Genomic DNA, 26,315 nt, shown 5'->3' on the forward strand with positions numbered 1-26,315 from the left:
CTTCCAGTTGAATTCAGATAAAAAAAAATTGGTCTTGTCGCGCCATTTCTCATTTCAGTTCCATATCGATGCACAGTTGCAGGAGGAAATGGGGAAAAAAATTTTCAGCTGGTCATGCTCTCTCCTCCAGATTCACCATGTGCTGCTTCACAGGAACGTAAGCTTCACTGACATGTGATGGCATCGAGACAAGACGATCCATGAAGAGAAAAAGAACATTTTCTGTTTGGGATGTTGCATTGTTACATTCTGTAGGGTTATAGAGTAGAAGGGATGATTAAGGAGACAGGTGTTTCCTGTCTATCTCAAATGGTTTGGTTTTTTTTTGGGGGGGGGGGTTTCCCCCTTTGATCAGTTAAAAGTTTCCTCACAACTGGGAGCCACAGTTATTTTCTGTTACTCTTGGTAAATTTATTCTTGAAGACAACCCGATGATAAGCTCTTGCTGCTTCCCTAACCCAGCGCTGGCAGCTGTGCCTTTTATTGGAATAACTGTGATAAGTGGCAAAGTAAAATAAACTACTGTAGTTTACAGCAACACAACTTCCTCTCTGATAATCCTGCAGTATGTTGATCTATAAACATGGCATGTCAATTTGAAAGACTAAAAAGTTTAAAGAAAATCAAAATCAGCCACTAACACTGATTCATTAATCAATGTTTTCAACGTTATGCAATTCCTCGCATCCTTCAGGCTTTCTGACAAACTAACCGTCATTAGCACGGTTCAATTAGGTCTCTCACATGGAACAGATCTATGATGTGGATATACAACTTCAGGCCTCCGCAGCCACCAGGGATTTGGGTTGTTTTTCACTCTTCTGTATGTTCTCTCTCTCTCTCTATAAGAACTTGGCTGCTCTGAGCATCATTTTTGCTCCACTGGATAAATGTAATAAAACTGCTGCTCTACACATTTAAACACAACAAGATTATTTTAATGCCTCTATTACAGAGGGAAACCCCCTGGTTTCATAGCTTACAGTGAACAGCAACAGGAATGTTTTTACAACTAACTGATGCAAGTTTGTATTAGGGTTTGTGTTATGAATGGCTGAGTGGTCATCAGTGCTGGGCTTGACAATATGATATGAGGTTACTAGTGAATTATGAAAATTATGAATGTCATGATGTGGTTTTCTGCAGAGCAGCAGCCTTGAACCGAGACAGGTCAATAACACACTTAACACTGCATTTGACCCAGCTTAACTTCAAATGTTAAACCAAAACTATGTACTAACCAGTTACTTTCACCAGTGAAAATAGTAAAATACATAACATGTGTTTTTAACTGTCTTCCTAAAGAATTTTCTTGGTCGAGAAAACTTAACATACAGAGGAAATTGTGCTCACCAGTAAAAAACATTTGCAGTGATTAGTTCATCAAACACTTCCAGTACCTTGGTTATCATCCAGTAACCAGACTTAATCTGAAATGTAAAAGTGTTACAATTGGCTCAGAGCCGCAACACATCGAGAAGCACAATATTATGTTAGATGCGAAAGGAATAACATTTATTTGCAAAAACAAAAAAGAGCCACTTATTGAGACAGCCCACAGCTTCATGTAGTGAAATGCAACGTAAACACAGGGACATAGAGCAGAAAAACAATAACAGAATAGAATGACACATAACTCAAGTTATTGTTAATGTTCAGTTGTTTCAACTACCAAACCTTCCTGAAAACATGTTTCAGTCAGGACCACTTTGTCAAAATAATCTTTATTTACTCGCACTTTTAGCCTTCCTGCCCTTCATGAGCCATCATGAACGGCATAAGCAGGGAGCGCAGCAGGAAAGAAAACCCAGACAGAGCAGAGCAACCAACAAGATACAATGATGAGGTTCATGACAGATGACTGGAGGAGCTGGGGTGGAGGTGGGTTGCAAAAAGCCAGCAGAGGAAGCAGCAGCAAGGGAGGTGACGTCGGGCTAGAGCAGTTTAAATAGTGCGTTCTGAATGCAATTTCCCAATAGGAAGCGGGCACGGGCAGTCAGCTGAGCCATCAGCTGATCTGCTCGGTGTTGACAGCTACGCTGTTGATGCTGATTTAGAGCTTGACGTCGTGGCCTGCCAGAACTAACGCTGCACTCGATTTTATGTGCCATGATGACCACAGTCTTTATAGATTGGATGATTTGATGCGGGGTTGTGAAGAACTTATCTATAGTCAGTGTATTACCTGCAGTAGATTTGGATCAGTGCACTGTGAGGAGTCCCGGCACAGAGGCTGAGTGACGTTGTTCAGGCACACTGAGAAGCCAGATCCGGTTGAACCGTTCACTTTGTTCTCTACTTCAAACAGTCGTCTCCTCCGACACTGCAGTCTGTGAACTGTATTCTTATGCATAAGCACAAAGGTTTCACACTGTAAAACATTGACTACATACAACTACCTCACACTACTGCATATGAAATAACCCAAACTATACAGTATGTCTCCCATACCTATGCCATAAGGTTGGTTTATGATTTCCTGTGGCAATGCTGATAGCGACCGCTGTCCTTAGCAGTAGAACTGGCTACAAGGCCCTTAAACTGTACCAAATCTTAACCAAAGGGTTGGCGGGTCATTGAAGCCACTGAAAAACAAGAATGACCCACCAAAAGAGCTGCCAACATCATCAAACGCTCCACTGGGTCACTTTGGAAAGTGATGTTTTGTTTGTTTTGTTGTTTAGGTCAGAAGATTCTGTTTTACAAAAGAGGCTGCAGACCTGACAAAACTTTGATTTGCTGGAAAATAAACTCTCACTCTGTGGTTTCTGCTCCTTCCTTTATATCAGTGTCTCATAAACACACACACTTGATCTTGATCTCAGTCTTTGATTGGAGTTGTGCAGATGTGTTGATCTTTTTTTTTTCATCCTCTCTGGTCACAGCAGGAGGCAAATGCAATGTAAACAAGATGTCTGGGTATAATTTTAATGCTCCACTTTATATTTTTATCCCCACATCTTCAAAATGACACAGACTGGATGGTCCCGTACATCTCTGTTTCCATCCCCCTCCCTTCGCTCTGCACCGAAGCATACAAACATAGGCACAGGCCTTTGTGAGGTTGGAGGATGCAGCAAAGCAGGGATGAGTAGAGATGAATAGAGATGCATATAGACGTCGACAGGTTCTCTGAGACAAGAGAAAGGAGAGGCAGCAGGTATACAGTAAAACAAGAGAGCGAGAGGAGACCCATGGGAATATGAGAAGACAAAACTAATAAAAGATGGAGGAAAGTGTTGACAGTGAGTGGATGCTGCAGGGAAACAGAATGAGGAGGATGAGGAAGACTGTGTAAGAGGATGATAAAGGAGTGTCAAGTGTGATGAGTAGATTACTGTGACGTCTGTGTCTCAGTAACAAATTATTGGTGAATTTACTTTCTGTGAAAACACGTTACAATTCATGCAGAATCTCACTATCACTGACACATGTAGTGGCAGGTTAGTGAGGGAGGTCCTAAAACTGCTCTGGTTTTCACCACCAGATTCCAGGGAACAAAAACGTTTATTAGCGTTTAGTAAGTCAAAATCTAGTAGTTTTGTTTGTGACTTTTGACTGATTGAAACCAGAGTTATGGTTGAAGGGTTGAAGAATAGGAACCTCTATTTTTGCAGCCCTGCAGGTACATGACTTTTGAGCTTGAGCTGAAAAACGGTGGCGTCAGGTGAAAAACTCAGCTGCTGACTCTAATATTTTACAGGAACACCATTTTTGGAAACACATTTATTTGTTTTCTTGCTTTTGAAGACCTACACTCATTTATATTATATTTTAAATATGAAGCCACTGCCAGGAGACGGTTAGCTTAGCTTAGCAAAAAAAGACTGCAAACAGCGGGGAATAGCCAGCCTTATGGCTGACGGAACGGTCGCGACGCGAAACGTACAGTATGTCGCGCGACACCCGCAGCAGCTCGCGCCCATTCAGTCAATGGAAGTTCCTCCACCGGGCGTTTCTCTTCTTTTTCGCGCCGAGTCTATTTTATTTCCTCGTTGCGTGGCTACGCGGCCCTCCAACAGGTAGAAAACTACAGAGAACTGTGTATAAAACGAATATATTACGTTTAAAAGTGATTAAAATAAATGTCTCATGTACCAGAGGCAAAGCCAGTAGCAGTGCAACATTATGGGGTTTGTTTTTTTTACATTGTGGATCCGTGATCGTGTAGTTAAACAGTTAATTGATACCATTTAATATAGTCTGCACTTGCAAACCCTACATAGTCAGCAAATTACCTGTGAAAAAGGTACTGTCAATCCATTTTAACAGGAAGGATGTAAAAAAATATGTTGAGATACATAAAGTGCACTCATACTGTAGGCTTGACAAGGTGAAGCTGACAGCAGCAACAACAAACCATGGATGTATTATACAAACAGTGAAGCCGTGTCGCGTTGCGTCCGAAGCTCCTCTTCCTGGTCCGTCCAAATCTCGCGTGATTCGCAGTAACCGCACTGACGCCGGCGCAAATCACGCGAGATTTGGACGGACCAGGAAGAGGAGCTTCGAGAAGCTTCCGCTACAAACAAGCTTAAAATATAGACTTATTTAATTTTTTTCGGGACAATTACGCAATTTGGGGCTTCAGCACAAGACGGACATTACATACGAGCATCATGGAGGTATTTAGATGTTTTTTTGTGTGTGTTTTTTTACGAAGAGCTCTGGTGTCCCTTTGCAACCGTTGCATTGAAATGCACTGCTACGCCAAGACCCCCTGTAACTCAGAGAAGGGACGGTGGACTCTGACAATTCTTCCAGCCCTTAGTCAACATGAGGGTGAGTAGATAATGAGCGAAATATCATTCTAGGGTGAACTATCCCTTTAAAATACTCCGCTCTGCCCCACTTACGTATTGCGTCGCGGCCGTTCCCAGTGTATTCCTGGCGTTACTCTGTCTCATTGGGGTGGGAAAGCGGTCATTAGTGGAGTTTAAAGTTGCTGGTCAGAGACTTTTTTTTGAAACACCGATTAGAGTCAAGCTAAAAAAAAACATGGGGGATTCTCAGCAGTAATGATGGACCATTATTATCACTTGAACGCTGTGGGTTCATCTCCATCAGGCTTCAAAGAGTCATTTTATCTTATCCTCTGTTTGCCAGATCAGACATTTCCTTTTTATGATTTTATTATTTTACGTCTATCCAAAGCAGCTTACATGTTAGAGACATCGTTAAGCCTCAGTGCTGCAGTAGACCGTAAAGTAAAATTAAATCTGTTCAATAAAGCAAAGTACAAGGAGATCTGTCAGCACACACAGCTCCAGAGTAAAAAGACCAAGCCATCAGTTTTTAAAGCACTCTCCTGTTCAGTGTGTGTGTGTGTCTGTGTGTGTGTGTATGTGTGTGTGTGTGTTTGTTTGTGGAAAGGCTGTAGCTCAGTAGCAATAAGAGACATCCCATCACAGAAGGGGGTGGTGGTGGATGAGAATGAAAGTTAATTCTTTATAATTATATGCTTTTATGTAAGAAAATACAAAAAATCTAATGAATTGTTGTCTTTATTTTCACACTACACATAATATCTAAACACGTCCTTTTTACACAACACTGACTTTGTACAATCTGATCCCCCTGTGCCCAGGAGCACTTGTACGTATGTGCCAGTTTATTTTTCTCCATAATGCACTTCTGTGAGTTGTTCTGTACCACGTCCTTTGCCATGTTTGAACTAATAGTAACAATTTATAGCTTATAAACACTGTAGGATCTCTAACGTTGGTCTGTCGTCCCCCTTGTCTCAGCGTCACAGTGCCTGTCAGCTCTGGGATGTGGCCCCCACTACGAATACGCCATTGAAGAGTTCTGTCTGGCCAAATTCAGACTGGACATGCAAGAGCTGGATCAGAGGCACTGGTGTAGCTGGGAGGACACAGTTGAGTGAGTAGAACACACACACAGGCACACACACACATACACACACAAAGAAAGAGAGAAAAGCATCCAAACACAAATGGCAACAGATTTATTTTAAATTTGCATAAGGCAATTCCATCCTCATCCTTTTTAATGCCATAAGGACACAGATCACCTAAAATGACATAGTAATTTGTTTCCTAATGTGCATAATGATCTCCACATGCCAAAAATATTCAAGTGTCTTTTGTATTTGATCTGCTGTGGAAATGTTTAGGTTTGCTTGTTGGGAGTCAAAAACAAGACTAAAGAGATAGCATGCACAAAGATTTAATTCTCTAGCTCAGGGTTGCGCCCCCTGGCCAGTGGCTGCAGCCCACAGGACAGGACACATAAATGTGGTTATCAGATCATAGTTCCTCAGCAGTTTAACACTAATATTCTAACACATTAAAGAGAATAAGGAAAAATTCAAAATCCACCACAGATCCAGTGTTAGTCATCAAAATGACCGGAGCGGTCAGGAAGTTACAATTGAACTGGTAGTATGGCATCTTTAGTCTTTTGTCATAGTTCTGTGTCCTTTTTTTGCATCTGTTTGTGATGAATATGTTTGTCTTTGCAATAGTATTGTGACTCTTTGTAGCCATTTCTGTAGTATAGTCCACTGATTTCCTAATAAGAAATATTAACAGTTACTTTAACCCAAGCCTCTGACTTGAGCCCTTTATTAATCCATCACAGTAGGTTTGGAAAATTGTATTATTACTCTCAAGTGGATAAAATCATACCTCACTGGCACTGCCTGTCGTGGGATAAATAATGAAGTCATCAGCAGAGGTCTGAATAATACGGATACTAAAGGGCCTTTTCAGGCCTCTGTTTTCCAGCCTACATCTTCTATCTATGGGCTCTAATTCCGTACCAGGCGGTGGCGCAGCCTGCGCAGTGATGATTTTGTCCGGCGCAACACCGCACGCAGCCAATTTGGTAGACCGAGGTGCGCAGAGATGGGTGGGCAGTAGGGGGAGGTGTCGACAGATTCAGCTTGGCGCAGTGATAGTTTCGTGCCAAAAGGCTGCGCCGAACGTGTGCTAAAAGCTTGCCAACTCCAACCTGGTCTGCTCTCGCCGCAAGGCGAAGTGCAGCCAGTCGATTGGTAGTTTGCGCCCTTACGTAGAGATGTTTCTGATTTGTTTATGTTGTGATCTGTGCACACTACTTACCTTTGTTACACAGGGTTTAAATAGGTTTTTGAGTGTCTTAATAAGTGGGAAAAGGGTCTGTTTATTGTTTTTTTTTCTCTGGGCTACGGTTTAAGTGTATCAGGGCAAACCTGATTAACGATATTAGTAACCTCCTCCCAGACTACTTTTGCTTCACGAGCCTGTGGAGATCTGTTTGCGTTACCATTCTGCCACTGTGAGTTTGGACCTCCCGGACAAGAACATCAGTTTCCTCATGGAAAATGTTTGGCTGTTTGGCATCGCTCTCTCCTTAGTCCATGTCAAAATATAAAGGGCTCTAGTGTCGTGACGCAGCGCAAGGTGGCGCGGCGCAAGGTGGTGCAGCCTGCGCAGTGCAAGGTTCGTGCAGTGCAACGCACGGTCAGTTTGACAGTTTGGTAAACCAAAGTGCGCAGAGATGGGTGTGGTGGCGCAGCAGGGGGAGGTGTCACAGATTCAGCTTGGCGCAGTGACAGTTTCGTATCAAAAAGCTGCACCGAAGGTGCACTGAAAGCTCGTCAGCTCCAACCTGGTCTACTCGCAAGGCTAAGCGCAGCCGGTGCAGTAGTAGTTTGGCTGACCGGCGCACAGTGCGCACCAGTCACCTAACTGAATTAACACAGATTAAAACGTGATGCAAACTAATGAGTTCACATCTCTCCCAGCCAACCAGAAACCGCCTTGGCATCAGAGAGTGATTATATATTCGGCATCTCTCATCTCAGATAATTCAAAAGAAAAGAGAGAGAGACACTCACCGACAAGGGGCCAGACAGAGCTTGGCGATGCGTCCTTTACAGTGCCACTGGACCAGACCAAAACATCAATTTCCTTGAAATATAAAATGATAATTGCAGTGCGCCTCGCCCGCAGCACATTTAAAGGTGAGGAGAGGAGCTCATTTGATTGATGAGGATCTGACTTGGCTGTGTTAAACCCACACATGCCTTCTCCCCTCCCTCTTTCCCACTTCCGCTGGTAGGAGGGACAGGAGGAGTACCTGTGCCGGTGTGCGCCATGCACAAAACTTGCAAAGTGCGTCTGGACTGCACCTGGTCTACGAAACTAGAGTCCAGAATGACAAAACTGCAGTGCGCCTCGCCCGCGGCGCATTTAAAGGTGAGGAGAGGAGTTAATTTGATTAATGAAGATCTGACTTGGCTGCGTCAAACCCACTAACACCTTCTCCCCTCCCTCTTTCCCACTTGCGGCGGTAGGAGGGACGGCAGAGGGAAAGAGGAGTAATTGCGTTTCTACAGCAAGTAAAGATAATTATATAATACTGGTATTACATACGCTACAAGATGTCAGCAATTACCTGTTAATAGACAGACTTTAATCTTTAAATCTCTAAAGACACAGGCGTCATTATGATGTGCATGTTTGGGTTTGACAGCTTCATTTCTCATCAGCTTTCTCATCTGGTGTTTCTCACTAATATCTCACTAACAACTGCTCACTCAGAGCTCTGTTGCTGTGCTCTCAGCCAGTGTACCAAACTTAAAGGTCAACTTCCAGAGGATTTCTGCCCTTTTAAATTGTTAAATAATTCAATACTGATAATCTGAAAACTCCTAAAATAGATTTAAATGTATGTGTAGAGTTTAGACAGTAATGCAATTTTTAATTCACCATCACATGTATGTCCCTGAAACATTGTAACCAACTGCACCTATAGCCTATATTATAAGTAGCCTACAGAAGCTAACTGGTTTTAAAGCTCCTCCTCCTCCTCTCATTGTTGCTTCATGTTAAGGCTGTTTGTGTATGTTCCCTTTGGAACATATTATCATCAGACAGAGTAGTGTAAAAATGTGCTCCTGCACATTGTGGTTTGGTTTTTAGTAACTGGACAGTAAGAGCTTTGTTGTCTGCAATCTAATTACAGACATAGCAGGAAAAGAGCAACAACAGAAAAAGCGGAGTGAATGAACGATTGAAATGTCAAAATGGTTCAGCTGAGTAGAAAAGGTCAGGACAGTTGCAGCTGCATTCTGGCCAAGATTCCACAAGGGATTTCTAGATCAGCTGGAATGATTTTTAAGTGTCTGTGTACGTGTCTCTATGAGTGTGTGTGTCTATGTGAGTGTGTCTCTGTCACCAGCCTCCTCTGGTCTCTCCTTTGAGCTGTCACTCACCACTGTGTCACATCAGCCTGAGTTGATACATGGCTGCACCTCATCAGACACTGAACACTGTGCAGAGCAGCAGATCAACTGTCCCTCACTGTCAGTCTGTCTTGCCGAATAGAAACATCAAAATCATAAAGTAGAATGATAACTAAAGTTCCTTTGATCACATTCCTCATTCACACTTACATTTTTCATGAACGTCCATTCATCCATCCATCTTCTTCTGCTCATCCGGGACCGGGTTGCGGGGGCAGCAGCCGGAGCAGGGACACCCAGCCTTCCTGTCCCCAGACACTTCCTCCAGCTCTTTCGGGAGGATCCTAAGGCGTTCCCAGGCCAGCCGAGTGACATAGCGTGTCCTGGGTCTTCCTCAGGGTCTCCACCCGGTGGGACATGCCCAGAACACCTCCCGAGGGAGGCGTCCAGGGGGCATCCGTTACAGATGCCCAAGCCACCTCAGCTGGCTCCTCTCGATGTGGAGGAGCAGCGGCTCTACTCCGAGCTCCTCCCGGGTGACAGAGCTCCTCACCCTATCTCTATGGGAGCGCCCCGCCACCCTGCGGAGGAAACTCATTTCAGCCGCTTGTATCCGGGATCTTGTTCTTTCGGTCATGACCCAGAGTTCATGACCATAGGTGAGGGTAGGAACATAGATTGACTGGTAAATCGAGAGCATCGCCTTTCGGCTCAGCTCCTTCTTCACCACAACGGACTGATACAACGACCACATTACTGCGGCCGCTGCACCAATCCGCCTGTCAATCTCACTCGTGAACAAGATCCCAAGATACTTAAACTCCTCCATTTGAAGCAGAAGCTCTCCTCCAGCCTGAAGGGGGGCAAGCCACCTTTTCAGGTCGAGAACCATGGTCTCTGACTTGGTTGTAGGTGCTGATTCTCATCCCAGCCGCTTCACACTCAGCTGCAAACTGCCCCGGTGCGTGCTGAAGGTCCTGGCTCGAAGGAGCCAACAGGACAACATCATCTGCAAAAAGCAGAGATGAAATCCAGTGGCTCCTGAACCGGATCCCCTCTGGCCCCTGGCTGCGCCGAGATAAAATAATGAACAGAACCCGTGACAAAGGGCAGCCCTGCCGGAGGCCAACATGCACTGGGAACAGGTCTGACTTACTGCCAGCAATGCGAACCAAGCTCTTACTCCCGTCGTACAGGGACCGTACAGCCCTTAGCAGACTAGCAATACTCCCGAAGTACCTCGCACAGAATGCCAAGGGGGACATGGTTGAATGTTTTCTCCCGGTCCACAAAACACATGAGGACTGGCTGGGCAAACTCCCATGAACCCTCGAGCACCCTGCGGAGGGTGTAAAGCTGGTCCAGTGTTCCACAACCAGGACGAAAATGTCTTTGTTCCTCCTGAATCTGAGGTTCGACTATCGGTCAAATCCTCCTCTCCAGTACCCTGGAATAGTCTTTCCCCGGGAGGCTGAGGAGTGTGATCCCCCGATAGTTGGAACACTTCCTCCAGTCCCCCTTCTTGAAAAGAGGGACCACCGGCCCTGTCTGCCAGTCCAGAGGCACTGTCCCTGACTGCCACGCGATGCTGCAGAGGCGTGTCAGCCACGACAGCCCCACAACATCCAGGGACATTATCAGGGCAGATCTCATCCACCCTCGGTGCCTTGCCACTGAGGAGCTTCCGAACTACCTCAATGACTTCAGCTTGGGTGATGAATGAATCAACCTCTGGGTCCTCCGCCCCTGCTTCCTCTTCGAAGTATTCCTTTCACCGCCCGACAATATCCCCAGTCGAGGTCAACAGCAGAGCACTGCTTCCCCCTTCTGAGATGCAGGATGGTTTGCCAGAATGTTGTCAAGGCCAACCGGTAGTCCTCCATGGCCTTCCCGGGTTTTTGCTTCCACAACCACTGAGCTGCGGAACGCTTGGCCTACCTCTTTTTGTCAGTTATGCTGAGTTGTCGCTTATTGTCACTGCAGTATATACATTATTTAATGCGCTTGTGTATTTTCCTCAGATGCTAGAATATAGTGTACCTATTCCCATTACACTTTCACAGAGAAAAAGGCTCAAGTGCCAAAGTGTCTGTGAATGACTGCCTTTATTCTGCAATAAAACATATTTGAGTGAAATACAGTTTGTCAAGAAAATGGGACAAGTATCTTGTCAAAAACAGTGCCACCATGTGCGTTGTCTTCTCTTTTTTACAGCGACTATAGTCACAGTTTGACTCATCTCCTCCTAAATCCCCCATGCTGTATACTTACATGTGTTTTAATCTATTTGAGCTCCTCTCATTTAGTTGTTTTATATCTCTTAATGTCTCTCAGGTGCTTATGTTAAGATATTGCCTTTGAGATCCCTAACACATCTGTACTCACCAAACCCCACGAGCAGTTATTGCTATTACACAATGTCACATATACTGTTTGTTCTGCAGTCAATATGTTCTTGTGTCCACATCAAATCCCAGAATGCAATTTGAAAAGGGCAGCAACATGTGTTACAGCAGCTTTACAGCAAATGACTTTTCAAGCAATTTCACAGTCACTTATGAATTTCATATGTCGGGATAAAGTCTGGAGAGTTTATTTTGAGGTCAGGTGATCGTCTGAGTTTTTTTTTGTCAGTCATTGTCTTTATACAATGTTAGGATAAAATCAAACATATTTTCACATTAGTCTTTATTTTTTTTATTCCTACAGTGATGTTCAGTCACACTTATCAAAAACTCCAGCACTAAAGAGGAAGCACAAAATCGTGTACAGGAAACAAAGAAATCTTCATTACTCACAAAAAAAACAAACATTTTCGCTAACTTAAAGCAGATATCAGCTTCACGGCCGTTTCGGCTAATGCTGCGTTCAAGGCAGGCTTTTGAAACCGTAAGTTACAGCTTCAAGTCACAACTACGACTTGGTAGCGTTCCAGGTAACCCGTAGCTCGTGTTTTTACCATCCTGTTGTCTGTGAAAGTTCCCTATAACGGCCACTCGTAACTTCCGACCCGTGAACTCGTACCAGATCGAACTGGTATGACTTCACAGGAAGGAAAAACACAAAGTACGAGTTTCTTTGAACGCACCATGAGTTAGCAGCCCCCGCCCTTGTCAGGCATCAATTGGTCCTCGTGCTACGTCACCACATTCACGCGCATCCCTTGGCTGCACACACAGCCCTTCATGCCGTTCTCTCTCCTCATTGGATAACACTTGTATCCCACAAGGAAAATTTTCTCCTCGGGTTACAGCAGAGCAGAGTGACGGAGAGACTCGTGTTTAGGCTGAAATACTTCATGTAAGTGATTGCTGACGGAAAATAGGACTATTTAGGACTTATATTAACAAAAACATTCCACTGATATCTGCTTTAACTTTAACAAATTGAACGTCTCGGTGGAGTCACCTCCAACAAAAAAAGAGAGCAAAAAAATAGGCTTCTATTCTGAGTCAGCACAATACACCACATAACAGATAAACATCGACCACTGTCATCAGTAGGCTATTTAACGATGGTCGATGTCAGTGAGGCGAATATCAGCCTTTACCGATGTTCAGCCGATGCATTGGTCCATCCATAGGCGTCATTTACGCTGGGGACGCTGGGGACATGTCCCCACCACTTTTTGTCAAGAACAATTTTGTCCCCACCACAAAATTAACTTAACATTATCCTAAAGAAGAATGTCGAAAAAACGTTTATAAACTATGACAAAATAGGCAGCTGAAACAGTGTGCATGGCGCAGATCAGCCTCTGCCGGAGCCGACTCGCAACCAAGTAGCTTTGATTAAAGTTTAAAGATTAAATTTTGGAGGTCTGCCTTCTCAGCTTATGCCCCACACATCTGGAATCATCTACAACTAACTCTTAAGTTAAACTCATTTGTCCCATTCAATCACTTCAAATTATTAATTAATAATTCCCTGTCTTCCATTTGTAATTGTTTCCTCTGATGTCTACTGTCCTTTACTGTATTTTATTGTGTATATCTGTTCTGTTTTGTTGTTTTGCTCTGTACTCTCGTCTGCACTGTAAATGAGGCTTGCCTCAGTGTACTAACGAGTTTAAATAAAGGTAACTAAACTAAACTAAAGTAGTTATAACAGCCCGGAGCGGCGCGCTGCGCGCGTCCTCGCAGGCGCTTGGCTGGTTACACAGGGAGCAGCTTCTCCTGCTCTCTCCTCGCCGGGAAAACATCGACCACGTCTGTACTCGGTTTTCCACACACACAGGTCTGTCTCTAGCTCTGTATGTAGGCTATGTATGGATGTGTGTGTGTGTCTCGTGTGCAGACGCAACTGACAAATATGTATCTAGCAACAACTTCATTACCGGTAATCATCATTTTATTTTGAAAATTGACCGGATTCTCTCGCCTTTTCTGTGCCCGACTTCCTGTCTGGTACGATCCGTCTATCCAACTTGACAACGGCGCTCACGGCTCGCGTGAAAAATAAAACAGACGCAACTGAAGCGCGTCCTCCACTCGTTTCGATTACCGAATGAGACAGCACCCGATATATGCTTAATGTTTGGGTGCAAAGTCACTGTTAACGAAATCAACATCTAATCTGTCCCTTCAAAATAAAGTTTGTAACGTGTCTGTTTGGAGCAGCTGCTGACAGTGACAGTTTCCTCATCACTAAACCTGAGCGACCATCAGATCCTTCCTCACTCACGTCTGACGACGGGACAAAGTCTTTTGGACATATTGTGTGTTTTTCCTCTCTATAACCTCTCTGTTTCTGTTTCTCACTCACCCTCGATGCGCATAGATGTTATAAAAAGGAAAAAACACAGATGCGCAAATTGAAATGACCTGCTGTAGTATAGTCTAACAATTCAATGGCCACAGCTGATCACCAGCTTGTCATGCCACACCTGTCACGTCTCTAAACACAACTACGGGCTTCTTCTTCTTCTTCTTCTTCTTCTTCTTCTTCTTCTTCTTCTTCTTCTTCTTCTTCTTCTTCTTCTTTTTTTTTTTTTTTGCTGCGGTCCGGCGGAGAATTAAAAAAAAAAATGCATATGCATATTGTCCCCACCACTTTTCAAAGTAAACTGACGCCCTTGGGTCCATCCCTACTAAACAGTAATTTTAAGGGTAGATCATTATATTATACTAAAGTCATAAACTGAATCTTACAATTAATTCACTGCTATTACTAATATTGCTAATGATAATAATAATAATAATAATAATAATAATAATAATAATAATAATAATAATAATAATAATAATAATAATAATAATAGATTTAGAATCTAAAAGAGCAAACAAGTCTAGAAAATAGTTTCTCTCAGGAGCAAGATGGGCAATAATCTTTAATGTATCTAGTCAACATCTGCAAATCCCCAGTCATTACAATATTTTATATGTGATAAAATGTCAAAGTGTTCGTCTGAGCACTAAGCACAGGGCTGTTTCTTAGAGTAGTGATGTGAAATCTAACAGAATAATACAATCTGCAGATGGGTAACATACGACTGCAGTCAGTACTAGGCTATATAGTATATTTCCTAAGCCAGCTATTGGGTAAATCAGTAAGCCTCTGAATGAAAACACACTCTAAAATGTGACAAGTTCAGCTTACTTAAAAAAATCTAGGAAACCGATTGCACTAAAAAAGGTAAGTAACTCTAACTAATAGTCTTAAGTTAAGTTTACTTCATATCTACTTGTTAAGTTTACTTTAAATCTAGTTGTATTCACTTAATTTAGTGAAGTTATTAAAACTTTAAAAAACTAAGTATAATAAACTTGATCTTTCTAAGTGGTACCAACTTAAGTAAGTCAAGTTAGTCAGACTTAACTGAACAGTTGTGTTTACTTAGTAGAATCTAGGAAACCGATTGCACTAAAAAAATCAAGCAAGCAGAACAAAGAATGATAAGTTTGCAGACTTATTTTATTGAAACAAAATGCCAAGGCCACTCTGTCATCAAATGACACAATAAAATACACCAAGGATATCTCCTAACAACCTATGAAGTCAACAGTGAAGTCAAAGGTGTTCTTTGGTCTTTTTGGATCATCCAAATGAAGATCGTATATTAGTCCAAATGTAACACAAAAAGCTTGTGCATGGCTTCCAACGTCATCCACGACGATATTACCTTCCAGTATGATAGCAATGCTGGAGGGTTCAAGGTGCAGAGCATGTGGACCTGGCTGCTGTCTGTCTTCTGGTATGACAGTTAAGACTCCAACAGGGACTTGAGTGACGTCTGCAATGGTGTCGGTGTCCTGCAGATACAAAGGAAGGTTAAAAGCGTTTAGCTCACTTTGGTAGAGCTGCCGCTCCATGTTGAGGCTACAGTCCTCACTGCAGACAGTCTCGGTTCGAATCCCGCATCTGGCAGCCCTTTCCTGCATGTCATTCCCCCTCTCTGCCTCCCCATTTCCTGTCCCTCTCTCCACTGTACTGTCGATTAAAGGCAATAAAAAGCCCCCAAAATATACTTAAAAAAATAAATACATAAACGTCCCATAACACCTGAAACGACAGCATCTCATTTCAGTGTGTAACATGAAATACTTACTTTGGAAAAGTCACTTCCTTCATCCCCGAGGAAATGGGACATTGGATGGAGACATTGCAGGACATCAGTCCTCAAGGCTTCGACATCATCGGTCTACAATAGAGGAAAACAGGAAAAGAAAAAGCAAATAAATATGGAAAAGCATTTTCTGAAGAAACTGCATCACATTTTTCCAATTTAAGTTATTTAAAGGAATAGTTTGACATGTTAGGAAATGTATTTGCTTGCTGAGTTAGATTATACGGTCAATATCACTTTCATGTCTGTTAGCAGGGTGTGTGTGTGTGGAAACTAGCAGGGTGTGTGTGTGTGTGTGTGTGTGTGTGTGTGTGTGTGTGTGTGTGTGTGTGTGTGTGTGTGTGTGTGTGTGTGTGTGTGTGTGTGTGTGTGTGTGTGTGTGTGTGTGTGTATAAACTAGAACACTGTCAGAAAGGAACAACTTGCACGATTTCCTGCACTTAAATATAAAATGAGAAGGGGTGCTTACCTTTGTTTCAACCTGGGAAAGGATCTCCTGAAGTGTCCTTCCAATTATTCAAAGAAATCCCGCACAAGATCTCTACTTGCCACTCTTGTGAATTCTGCAAAGACCTTGAAAGACAAACACAACCCAATCACAAACACAATCAATTATGATTACCCCTCCCAGCACATGTTTAGATTAGATTAGATTAGATTAGATAAAACTTTATTCATCCCGAAGGAAATTATTCGGCCAGGCCGCTCCAGAGAAATAGAAATAAATAGAATACAAGGAGGAAAATATATGACAAAAATATATCCTGCAATGTCTAGACAATATACACAACAAAGAAGCAACCTAGATATAAGTTAAAAGTTAAATACAGTTTAAGTTGCATTATAATTTGATGGTACATTACAATTAATTTATATTTTAGCACAAACCATACATCACACATTCACTTCTCTGTCTTCTCACTCCTTTACATTCTCTCTCCCTGTTGTAGCTGCTCCAACACAAGTCGACATGTGGGTTTTAGTTAGCTGCTTGGCTAATGTTAGCTAACAATAGCATTAGCCTATCTCCAGAGATATTTCCCATGTTCAGAAAAAAATGTCCTGCCAAAATTTTAGTTGTACGCTAAGTAATGAAATTATAGCTGACAAAATACTTTGAATAACTTACCAAGAGGCCCAGAAAATGTGGTGTTCTTCCAAAGCTTCTGTCCACTGCTTCTGGAAACTTCCCTTGTGCTGCTCTACTGCGCATGTGCACTGCCGAACCTCTGCGTGAACTCTCCAGCAACAGAATGTTACGAGTCCAGTTTACTCAGATGAACTTAGTTTCAAACCTCTTTAAGGAAAAATGACTACATACTTACATTCCATGAGTTAAGTCAACAGGATAGGGACAGATAAGTAAAGTACACTTTTATGATTTAAGTAAGCACAGTTGTTACCTTTTAGAGTGCAGCCTGCCTTTCTTGAATAAGCCTTTTTTTCTACTGCAGACATCTTGAATTGTCATAATAAGACAGTTACAAGTGACACTAAAAGATTAAGACTGGATCTGTTCTATTCAAGAGTCCCAGAAGTCAAGTCACAATACCAGCACCCTGAATGTGTATAGCAGCTAGATAGAGTGCATCCATCATTCATATAATTCAGAGAATGGTGAAAAAATGTGTCTTCACAGAGAAAGGGTTTGCTGTTTACAATGTGTGAAATGATGTGATGTCTGCCATCATCGGCACAAAAACCATTAAATTGTAGAGATAAACTCTACGATCCTTCAGTTTATTACATGCCATATAACTGTCTAAATCAATTTGATAATGTGCCTCCCTACTGCTATCATACAGACCCTTAAAGAGCCATCTTCAGTTTTTCTCTACATAACCATGACTTTGACTAGACATCTTAAGAATTTTTAATGAATTCCTCTTTGCTTCCTTGCAGCCTTGTCTCTCCATTTATTTCTGAAAAGTAGCATAATCAGCTTACAGGCTTTTGATACATTCTCCAGTCGTGTCGATTGATGGCACTTACATTAAAGCTTCATGCTAGTGCAATTTAAGTGCTGATTAAAAGATCTGCACTGCATTTGCATCTGCAGACTTGTTGCTTGCGATGATGGTGTACATCACTCCAATGGAAATGGAAATTGAAAGCATTGGCTGTTTTGTTTTTTTAAATTTTAGTATGGAGTGGAAACCAACCGCTGCCCTGGAGGCAGGAAAAATATATTAAAAATACTAAACAGACTAAAAATGCAAAATTATTGATATGTATTATTTAAGGTGTAGAACTTACTAATGCATTTATCCATTTAACTCCAGCTGTGGTGAACCTTATTAGAAAATTGTTTACATGCAATCATGCATATACAGCCAGGCATGTTTCAATGTGCAGCTCAATGAATCAGTGTAATGAATCAGGCTTCTCTAATTACTTCCAGTCACAATGCCCAGGGTGGTGACACAGCAGCACTAATGACACGGTGTCACCTCAGAACCATTGAGAGGCTTTTAGAAAATCATTTGTCGCCATTTCACCCTGAACCCAGTGGACAGATATTGTTATTAAAGCAATTTGTGTTTGAAGAACTGACAACTGCAGTTCCTTGTAGACGGTGATATTTATTTATACATACATGAAACCCCAGCTTGGAAGAGACTAATATATTTCTCATTACTGTGTGGATGTAGGAGTGTAGGGCACAGTCAAGAAGGTCTATTGACACCGATCTATTTTAAATTAAGACTAATCAAATATTGTGGTCCTGGCTCTTCTGTGAGAAATGTGGGCTTTGTTAATAAAACCTTCAAGTGCACACGTCTGCTCCGTGCTTATGACCAGTGCTTATTTAGTGACGTGACAATTCAGGAGACGAATGCTGTCGAAATGAATCCTTCGCTCTGCTAGCACTCAGGTACACACAAGACATTCAGCAGATGGAAAATATGACAAGTTAATGCAGATGGAAGGCAGAGAGAGAGACATGGATGTCCAGCTGGAGATGGGAATGGTAACATTTCACCATCATGTTCTGCAGGAACATTTTCCAGCACGTTGCTGCCACTGCTTTAAAAATTGAAGCACTCATTTAAACACGTGCACCCACAAAACAGAAACATATACTGTATGTGCATGAATTATATACGTTTTTACAGAATTGTTTTATGAATGATCAGGGAATGAACAAACCACACGTGTCAGATTATTCAAGAGGAGCTAGAACAAGCTGAGTTGTGATGAGGGAGCATTTATCAAGCTGTCAGTTCACCAACGTATCACCAATTATAGCCCAGCACAGCACACACACACACCACGTCGGACAGCACCGAGCCACTGGCCAGCTCATCTTCATTTCGCTCCTCGTCTTTTACTTCCGTGGTGATATTTTCTCATTCAGCCGTTTAAGCGCTCACTAAAGTTTTTATAGCTTCAGGGGCCGTGGAGCTGCTACACGAGGTCAGGAAGTCACACACTCCTCAATAATACACATGTCACCCAGGTCACTGAGAGGAGGAGCAGAGAGCTAGTGTGCACCTGGAAGGATGATGGTGTGTGTAGCCAAAGAAAGCTGCTGCGCTGGAGGTATTTAATGTTCAGCAAACACACTATGTCGTGGAGGGAATCAGAAAGAGGTGTTTACCATATGTGACACTAGTGGGGCAATTATAATAGTGCTGGAGAGGAAAATAGAGAATGATAAAGGATTTTAGTATTCAGCTTTTACGTCCAATTACTTGGTGCCAGTGACATCCCAGAACAAACAAAGTGACACTTTAATTCCTTCAAGCCACTTGGCACATCTCCTATTATTAACAGTCTGAGTTCTCTAGTGATGGTTTCTGCAGCTGTTCTAATATAAAATACCTTCTGGCACAAAAAGAAAACTGGGGCAACAGTTTGAGCTTTTACTAAAGTGGCCGATGTGGAATACAACTTAATCATAGCAGACAATAGCAGATTTTTTAATGTCCAACTGGAGTCATGATTAGTCGCCTCTTCTTTGCAGATCATAAATATGTCTGTACATTGAATTAATATGGACTCTAGGACTCTATATCCCCTAGGACTCTGAGTCTAAGGCCACGTGTTTGATGGGCAGGTGAACGAGAAGGACAAAAAGTGCTTGTGGCTCTTGTTATCCTGGGTTGCAGGTTGATTCGGTCTCTGAGGAGAAACAATGGTTTTGTGAAGGGCGGCTTTATTCAACTAATTTAATTTAATTTAATTAAATACACACTTATTTTTCCTCAGTACATGACATTTGTGGGTGGATCTGTATTCTGTAGCAAGAAGGTAAATGTAACCCAGCCCGTGTGCTGCCTCTGGCGCTGTGTTTTTGTGTTGTTGTGCGGATGTAGGGGGACGGGACGGACACGCGGTGGCAATTGATCCTGGCTTTGACCGCTGTTTATTTTCACAATCTCACAGTAATGATGATACAACAAGAGTAACAAGAAAAACATTAAAGCATCAGAGTATGTTGGATAAAACAATGCTACAGTATATCTACAATGAAGCACTGTATTTCCATCAACTCACGAATGACCGAAGCTAGCACATGTACAACTAAAAACTAGCCATACTTGCACATAAGCATATAAAATATTATTAACTAAAGTTACACATTCCCAAACTTCTTCCAACCAATAATATTTGTTTGCTAACACTTTACAATAAGGGTCCCTTAATTAATGTTAGTTAATACAGTATGAAGCATTAATTAACTGTTTACAGATATAGTAACAATCATTATTATGTATTACTTAGGATTAGGAAAGACATTAATTAATGAAGCATGTTAGTAAGCAGTTAATTAATGTTTACTACTCAAAGTTAGTTATTAAATTATTAAGTAATAATAAAAGCTGAATAATGTAATTAGTTATCATTATGTATGCATTACTCAGCATTAATTAACACATAAGTTTATATATTAATGCTTAATAATGTACTAACTAACGTTAATTACGGGACCCTTATTGTAAAGTGTTACCTTTTGTTTCAACACACACACCATACAGAATAAATTTACAACTGTTAATAGTGAGAGAGAGAGAGAGAGAGAGAGAGAGAGAGAGAGAGAGAGAGAGAGAGAGAGAGAGAGAGAGAGAGAGAGCAATTCTCAGTGTGCTTACCTTTCAAGTAACAAGAAAAACATTAAAACAAAATGGCGCTTGCGCAGCCGACTACCATAAAATACGGTGGCCTATAAGGACAAATGGCTACAACCGCTAAACCCCCTGAGGGGTTAATTCAATATCACTTTGACTTATTATTTTGACGTCTCATGTCAAAGCGAGGTGACAGTTTTCTCATCCTGACTGCCTATGAGCAGTGACAAGCTTGCATTCTGAGGAGCCTGCTGATTTACAGATGTGCTCCAAATACCTCATTATCCAGACACGCCAATTTACAGATGTTCCTTCCCTCAAAGCCTGAGATGCATGCAATTGTTAGAAGCTAACGACAGCACACATGTTCAGGGAGCCCCCTCAGGGGAGATTCTGGGTGACACTGTGTAGTGTCGTTGTGGGTGAGAGTTTTACGTTTGTCAGTCTAAACTGCGCTCATAGGGGGCGAGATGAAGTTGAAGAAAAGTAGAGCTCACAACAGCTCACAAAAAAAAACTTTAACATCAACAACTTGAGATAATCTGCTGCCTATAAATATGTATAGAGTCTGTTAATGACGCTTTTGCCGTAGTCAATCCATCTGCCAACCCCAGCAGCAGAAAGAAGAGCCCGCAGGCTGTATCAGCTCATCCATCCGCTCTGTCCGCTGGTTAGCTGGCTAATTGTGGCACATTATTGCATTACTGCGTTTGGCTTAGCTTAGGGTAGCCTCTAAAACGCACACACATACACACATAAGACTCTGGCAAACACTTGGAAAACAACTTCAGCGTTCTTTCATTTTTATTTTCATTCCCTGCATAAATAATCACATACACACAGATTCTCAAGGGAGAAAATATTTTCTGGCATGAAATTTTTTTTCTTTCTTGTTTATTAATCCCTGTCGCCTGGATACACGCCTTTAGATTCATTACAAGTCTTCAGGAGCTCATCTTTACAGTACAAAATGTACATTTCGCATTTACTGTGTTTCCGTATGAGTCATACTGTATGTTGATTTGGGGGGTGGTATCACTAAGGTAACCATTTTTCATGTGAACTGTAATTCCTCAAAATCAGCTTGTTGTTGGTGGTATAAATACAGGATCAGAGCTCAGTGCAGTGGATTTTCCAATAAATCCAAAGACCAATATTATGTTTCTGAATAATCCTAATTAAGGTTTAATTCTCTCTTGCCCTTGTTGCTGTTTTTCATACGGTGGACTCTCAGTTTAAAAATAGCCCTGTTTCTTGGTTTCACAAGAGCCTTTTTTCCTGTATGGTTGTTGGAGGGTATTTTGGTCAGTTAGTCATGCATGCCTGTCAGCCATCTGTAATAATTTAAAAACCCTTTTGCGGGTGAGCTCACACTGGGTTATGTGCGAACCCGGGCCAGAAAAATCCATCAGGCTCAGTAGTGTGGAAACCTAGCTGAAGTTTTCTCGCTGTGGATCTCTGATTAAATGGCTGATTAGTATGTGATTAGAAATGGATTGACGTGTGTTTATACAGCTCCAGTGACTAGATGATATCCAACAGAGACTGGATTGTCCCTCGGCTACAGTTGTTATGTAATGCACGTGAAGAAACATGAGGACAATTATTTGAAATTTTGGTTTTTCATGTGTGTTATCCTGATATGTCATGGCCAGACAGAGAGCACCCTGTCACTTGCTTGTTCAGTTATGAGTTATTATCATTTGCTTGGATCTGAATTATTTTGCATATAGAAATAAAACATACACCAAAAATCTGTGTTATACAGTATTGTGGCTGCTGTTTTATCATACGCACTTGTCAGTACGTGTTTGGTCCTCTTGACAGGCGCCATATTTACTCAATCACACGCATTCATGCCGTGCTCCTGTGATGTACACACTGTTGCACAGCCGACTGACTGGAACGACCCGCCGTCTGATTGGTAAACAATCAGTGGCCCAATTCTGTCCCTAGAAGTTATAACTAATTGGCTGCAGCAAATATATGTTGAAGTTGAAATGTAATGGCCAACTGATTTTTTTTTTTTTTTACTGTAGTTTTGCTTAATGAGGTTTGGATCTTCATTTACATATTTGGCAAATCATCACACCCTGTCAACGGCTGAGCATTTCAGTAAAATGTCTTTTCTGCCAAGTTATCTACAGCATAATATCCATTTGTAGTGCTTTATAGTATTAGTTCACTTTTATTTATTTTTAATCCGGTCTCTTTTAATATAGAATAAAATGACTTCAAACGTGTGTTTAAATTTAACCAGAACCATCATCTTTACCAAACTGTAACCGAAGACTTGGTTGACCAAACAGCAGACAGGAGTGTGGATATAAACTCTGCTCTCTGTGTGTAACACCCTCCATCCACCCAAGTCACCTCCTGGAGGTGACACTGCTTCTATTAATAACTACAGAACTCAATCCATTCACTCCAGAAACAAAACAAAAACAATGTTGCCAGTGAACCTTCATCTTAGTAGAGTATGATTAGATATGATTCAGACAGTAAAACTCAAACTCTACTAGAGAGAAGTAAAAAACAAACAGAACAGAAAGAAGTCTTATTCCTTTCCACCTCCTGTATTATCAGCTGTTTGTATTTTAGGATTCACATAGTCATCTCTGCCTACCTCCCTCTGATTGATTTGAACATATATGTACCGGAGCCCTCAGAGGAAAATAACAAGAGGTGTTTCCCCGCTCTAATTGAGCCGTCTCCTTGTTCTGAGCCTTCACATCAATACTGCAAACATTCACTTTGTGGACTCATTGGTCCCACTGGGTTTCAGCCCAGGCAGAAAAGGAATCTGGGATGAGCCCAAGAATATTTTCTTCCTTTTACTCTGCACCACTGCCTCTCTTTTCCTCTCTCCGTCTCTCCTCCAGGCATCAAAGATCTCAGAGATGCTGTGACCATCTGACTGCAGTGGCTCCACCTCTCCTTCCCCTTCCACTACTCAGATTTTGAGACATTTACTGTATATTTTTATGAATCCCTCCAAAAAGCTTTGTCCCAGTATAAGGCAGTAATGATGACAAAGATTTAGTGAATAAATATTCAAATCACAAAACATGTTATTTTATTTTATTTATAGAACAATACCTACAACATTTCCACAAATAATATGGAAAATGTGGTGTATGTAAGACGTCTAGCTTCAGCTAAATATGCCTGGATGTTTAAAGTGGAGCAGTGCTTCTGCAGGTGGATCCTCATTTGTCTCTATCTGGCACAATGACACATGAGCACGCAGCACCACAATACATTTTCCTGCTGCTGCTAAATTATGTAGGCTATTCCACTGACTGATGTCACAGTGTCTATAAAGCACCAAGAATCACAACCTTTATTTTCCCTTTTATTTTTTGTTATCAGATTATTCTGCTGGCCCATGCATGTGGCAGCTTTTTACTCCAAAGCTAACAAGTTGATAAAAACGTCCTCTTGAGAATAATCCTTGTGTAAAGTAAACCTGCTCCATCAGTGTCACAACGAGGTAGTATGAGTGTGTTTTTCATCTGAATCGTCGAGCTGCTGGGATTACGTTCGTGTTGGTTCAAGCTGTATCGACTTGTGTTTTTAGTGGTGTAAAACTGTATATGTGAGTTAGTTTATCTAAGTCCAACAGTGGTATTTCAGCAGAAAGCCAGAACAAACATTTACTCACACGCACAAATGGAAAATATTTACCTCAGTGGACGACGTGCACATCTGATAATAAGATATTTTAAACAGATGCAGAGAGTGAATGTGGACAGAGACACTTGTGTGTGTCAGTGTGTGTGTGTTCCAAGTCCATGAAAAGAAACCAATTTGAAAACACAAATGTCCCAGCCTTAGCCTAATTTAGGACAGAAACAGACACACACTCTGCAGATCTCCATGTCCTCATGCAGCGTGAGATGGATGTGTGAGGTTATAGTGGAATTAGTGGAAGTAAAAGAAAAAAGAAAAAAACTGACGTGTGTGATGTGTTCAGTCGTGACAGTTTGGCCCATTTTTTCTGTCTCTTCCTTCTTGGGTTTCAGATGGAGGAATCTCTCCTGTGTGCTGTCTGAGTTTGACAGAAACAGCAAATGCAATGAAGATGTTTTTTTTGTTTTTTTGAGTGATAAAAACTAAATTTGTACATCAAATCCAGTTTAAGGTGACCGTGCTTGGTCCACCAGCAGAGAACAGAGGAGCTGATTGACGACCTGCTCATGTTTTAGTAAGTGAGAGCCGAGGACATCGGCATAGATGTGTATCTGTAACATGAGAATAATCTGCAATTTCCCTGTAAGTCATTGATGCTTCCTGACCTATTTTCCGTAAACAATCTTATCTTATCAGATGTTCCCCCAGCAATAATGAACAAAAGTGTAATGTCACTATCAATGTTGATCAAAACTGTTTTTGCAGTTTTGCCCCAGAAAGCTGCTTTTGTTTGATCTCCAGCGAGAGTTACAGCGTCTTTGTTGCTCACCCTGTAAAGTGTGTTGTCAGAGACACTCAGAGGAGAGAGAAGACGATCCTTGGCTGAACATAAACAATTAGAGACTTTGTGATAACGGCCGACCTGATGTTTGTGTTCATAGTTTGTTGTTTGAGAAGCAGCAATGGCAGATTGTAGTCATCAACAATGACAGAAATCCTTTTTGTTTTGGACAGGATGTTGAAATCAGGGAAATTCGTTTTTGAGATGACAAGACCTGACATATCACACAGTAGTGAGTGGAGCATTTCACCTTCTCTGCTCCATCTGTGGATGACTCAGATCCTTCAGTTTGAAGGTTTATCAGCAGTGGCCCTGACAGATCAACACACTGCACTTTCAGACAAGAATTACCAAATTGTTGTCATGGTGTAGCTCTGCCAACCAGCCAAGCTGCACAAACCAAGCTCACAATCTGTCCTTCCTGAGCTATAGCACTAACAATCTGTGTCATAAAAAACAATCGGTGTCATAAAAAATATTAATAAATACGTTAGCCGGCGTTGGCTGCAACTGCTAACGGTATGTTGATATGACAGCCTTGCTAATGTAATGTAAGATAGAAAAGCAGTAAAACTGTGGATAGTCAACACACACTTGATATACATTTCACGTTATTCAAGCCTGGAAGATGCTAACAAGCTTGTATTTTTAGCCGATATTAGATGTTGTGGTGAACACCGGAACGTTAAATAGCTCAACGGCCGTTTTGTGATGTCGTTAAGTCTTCCCACCCCGAGTGATGACGTTGACAAAGATGGCGACACTATAATTCCACATTTCAGAGAGACCAAACCTGGGTTTTGTGAGGTCAGACCTTGACCTTTGACCTTTGACCTTTGACCTTGGACCAGCCAATAGTGATGAGTTCCTGTTTTAGTCCAAGCGAATCATCTCCATTGAGGTGGTTGTGAGGTATCACATTCCAGAGACCAAAACCTGTGTTTTGTGGGTTCGGACCTTGACCTTTGACCTTTGACCACCAAAAACACCTTATTTCATGCTTGAAGTCCA

At 41.8% G+C, this 26,315-nt stretch overlaps 1 protein-coding gene across 2 annotated transcripts in view; it reads left to right on the forward strand.

Moving 5' to 3' along the window:
* The window catches only part of ramp1 (receptor activity modifying protein 1), a 76,346-nt gene that overhangs the window by 42,706 nt on the left and 7,325 nt on the right, over positions 1 to 26,315 (forward strand). For both annotated transcript variants that reach the window (XM_083997446.1, XM_083997447.1), the window contains exon 2: positions 5,748 to 5,883. In XM_083997446.1, coding sequence (XP_083853572.1) covers positions 5,748 to 5,883 — 136 coding nt within the window. The remainder of the gene's footprint in view (positions 1 to 5,747; positions 5,884 to 26,315) is intronic.

Source organism: Trachurus trachurus (genome assembly GCF_905171665.1).
Source record: "Trachurus trachurus genome assembly, chromosome: 21".
Lineage (NCBI taxonomy): Eukaryota > Metazoa > Chordata > Actinopteri > Carangiformes > Carangidae > Trachurus > Trachurus trachurus.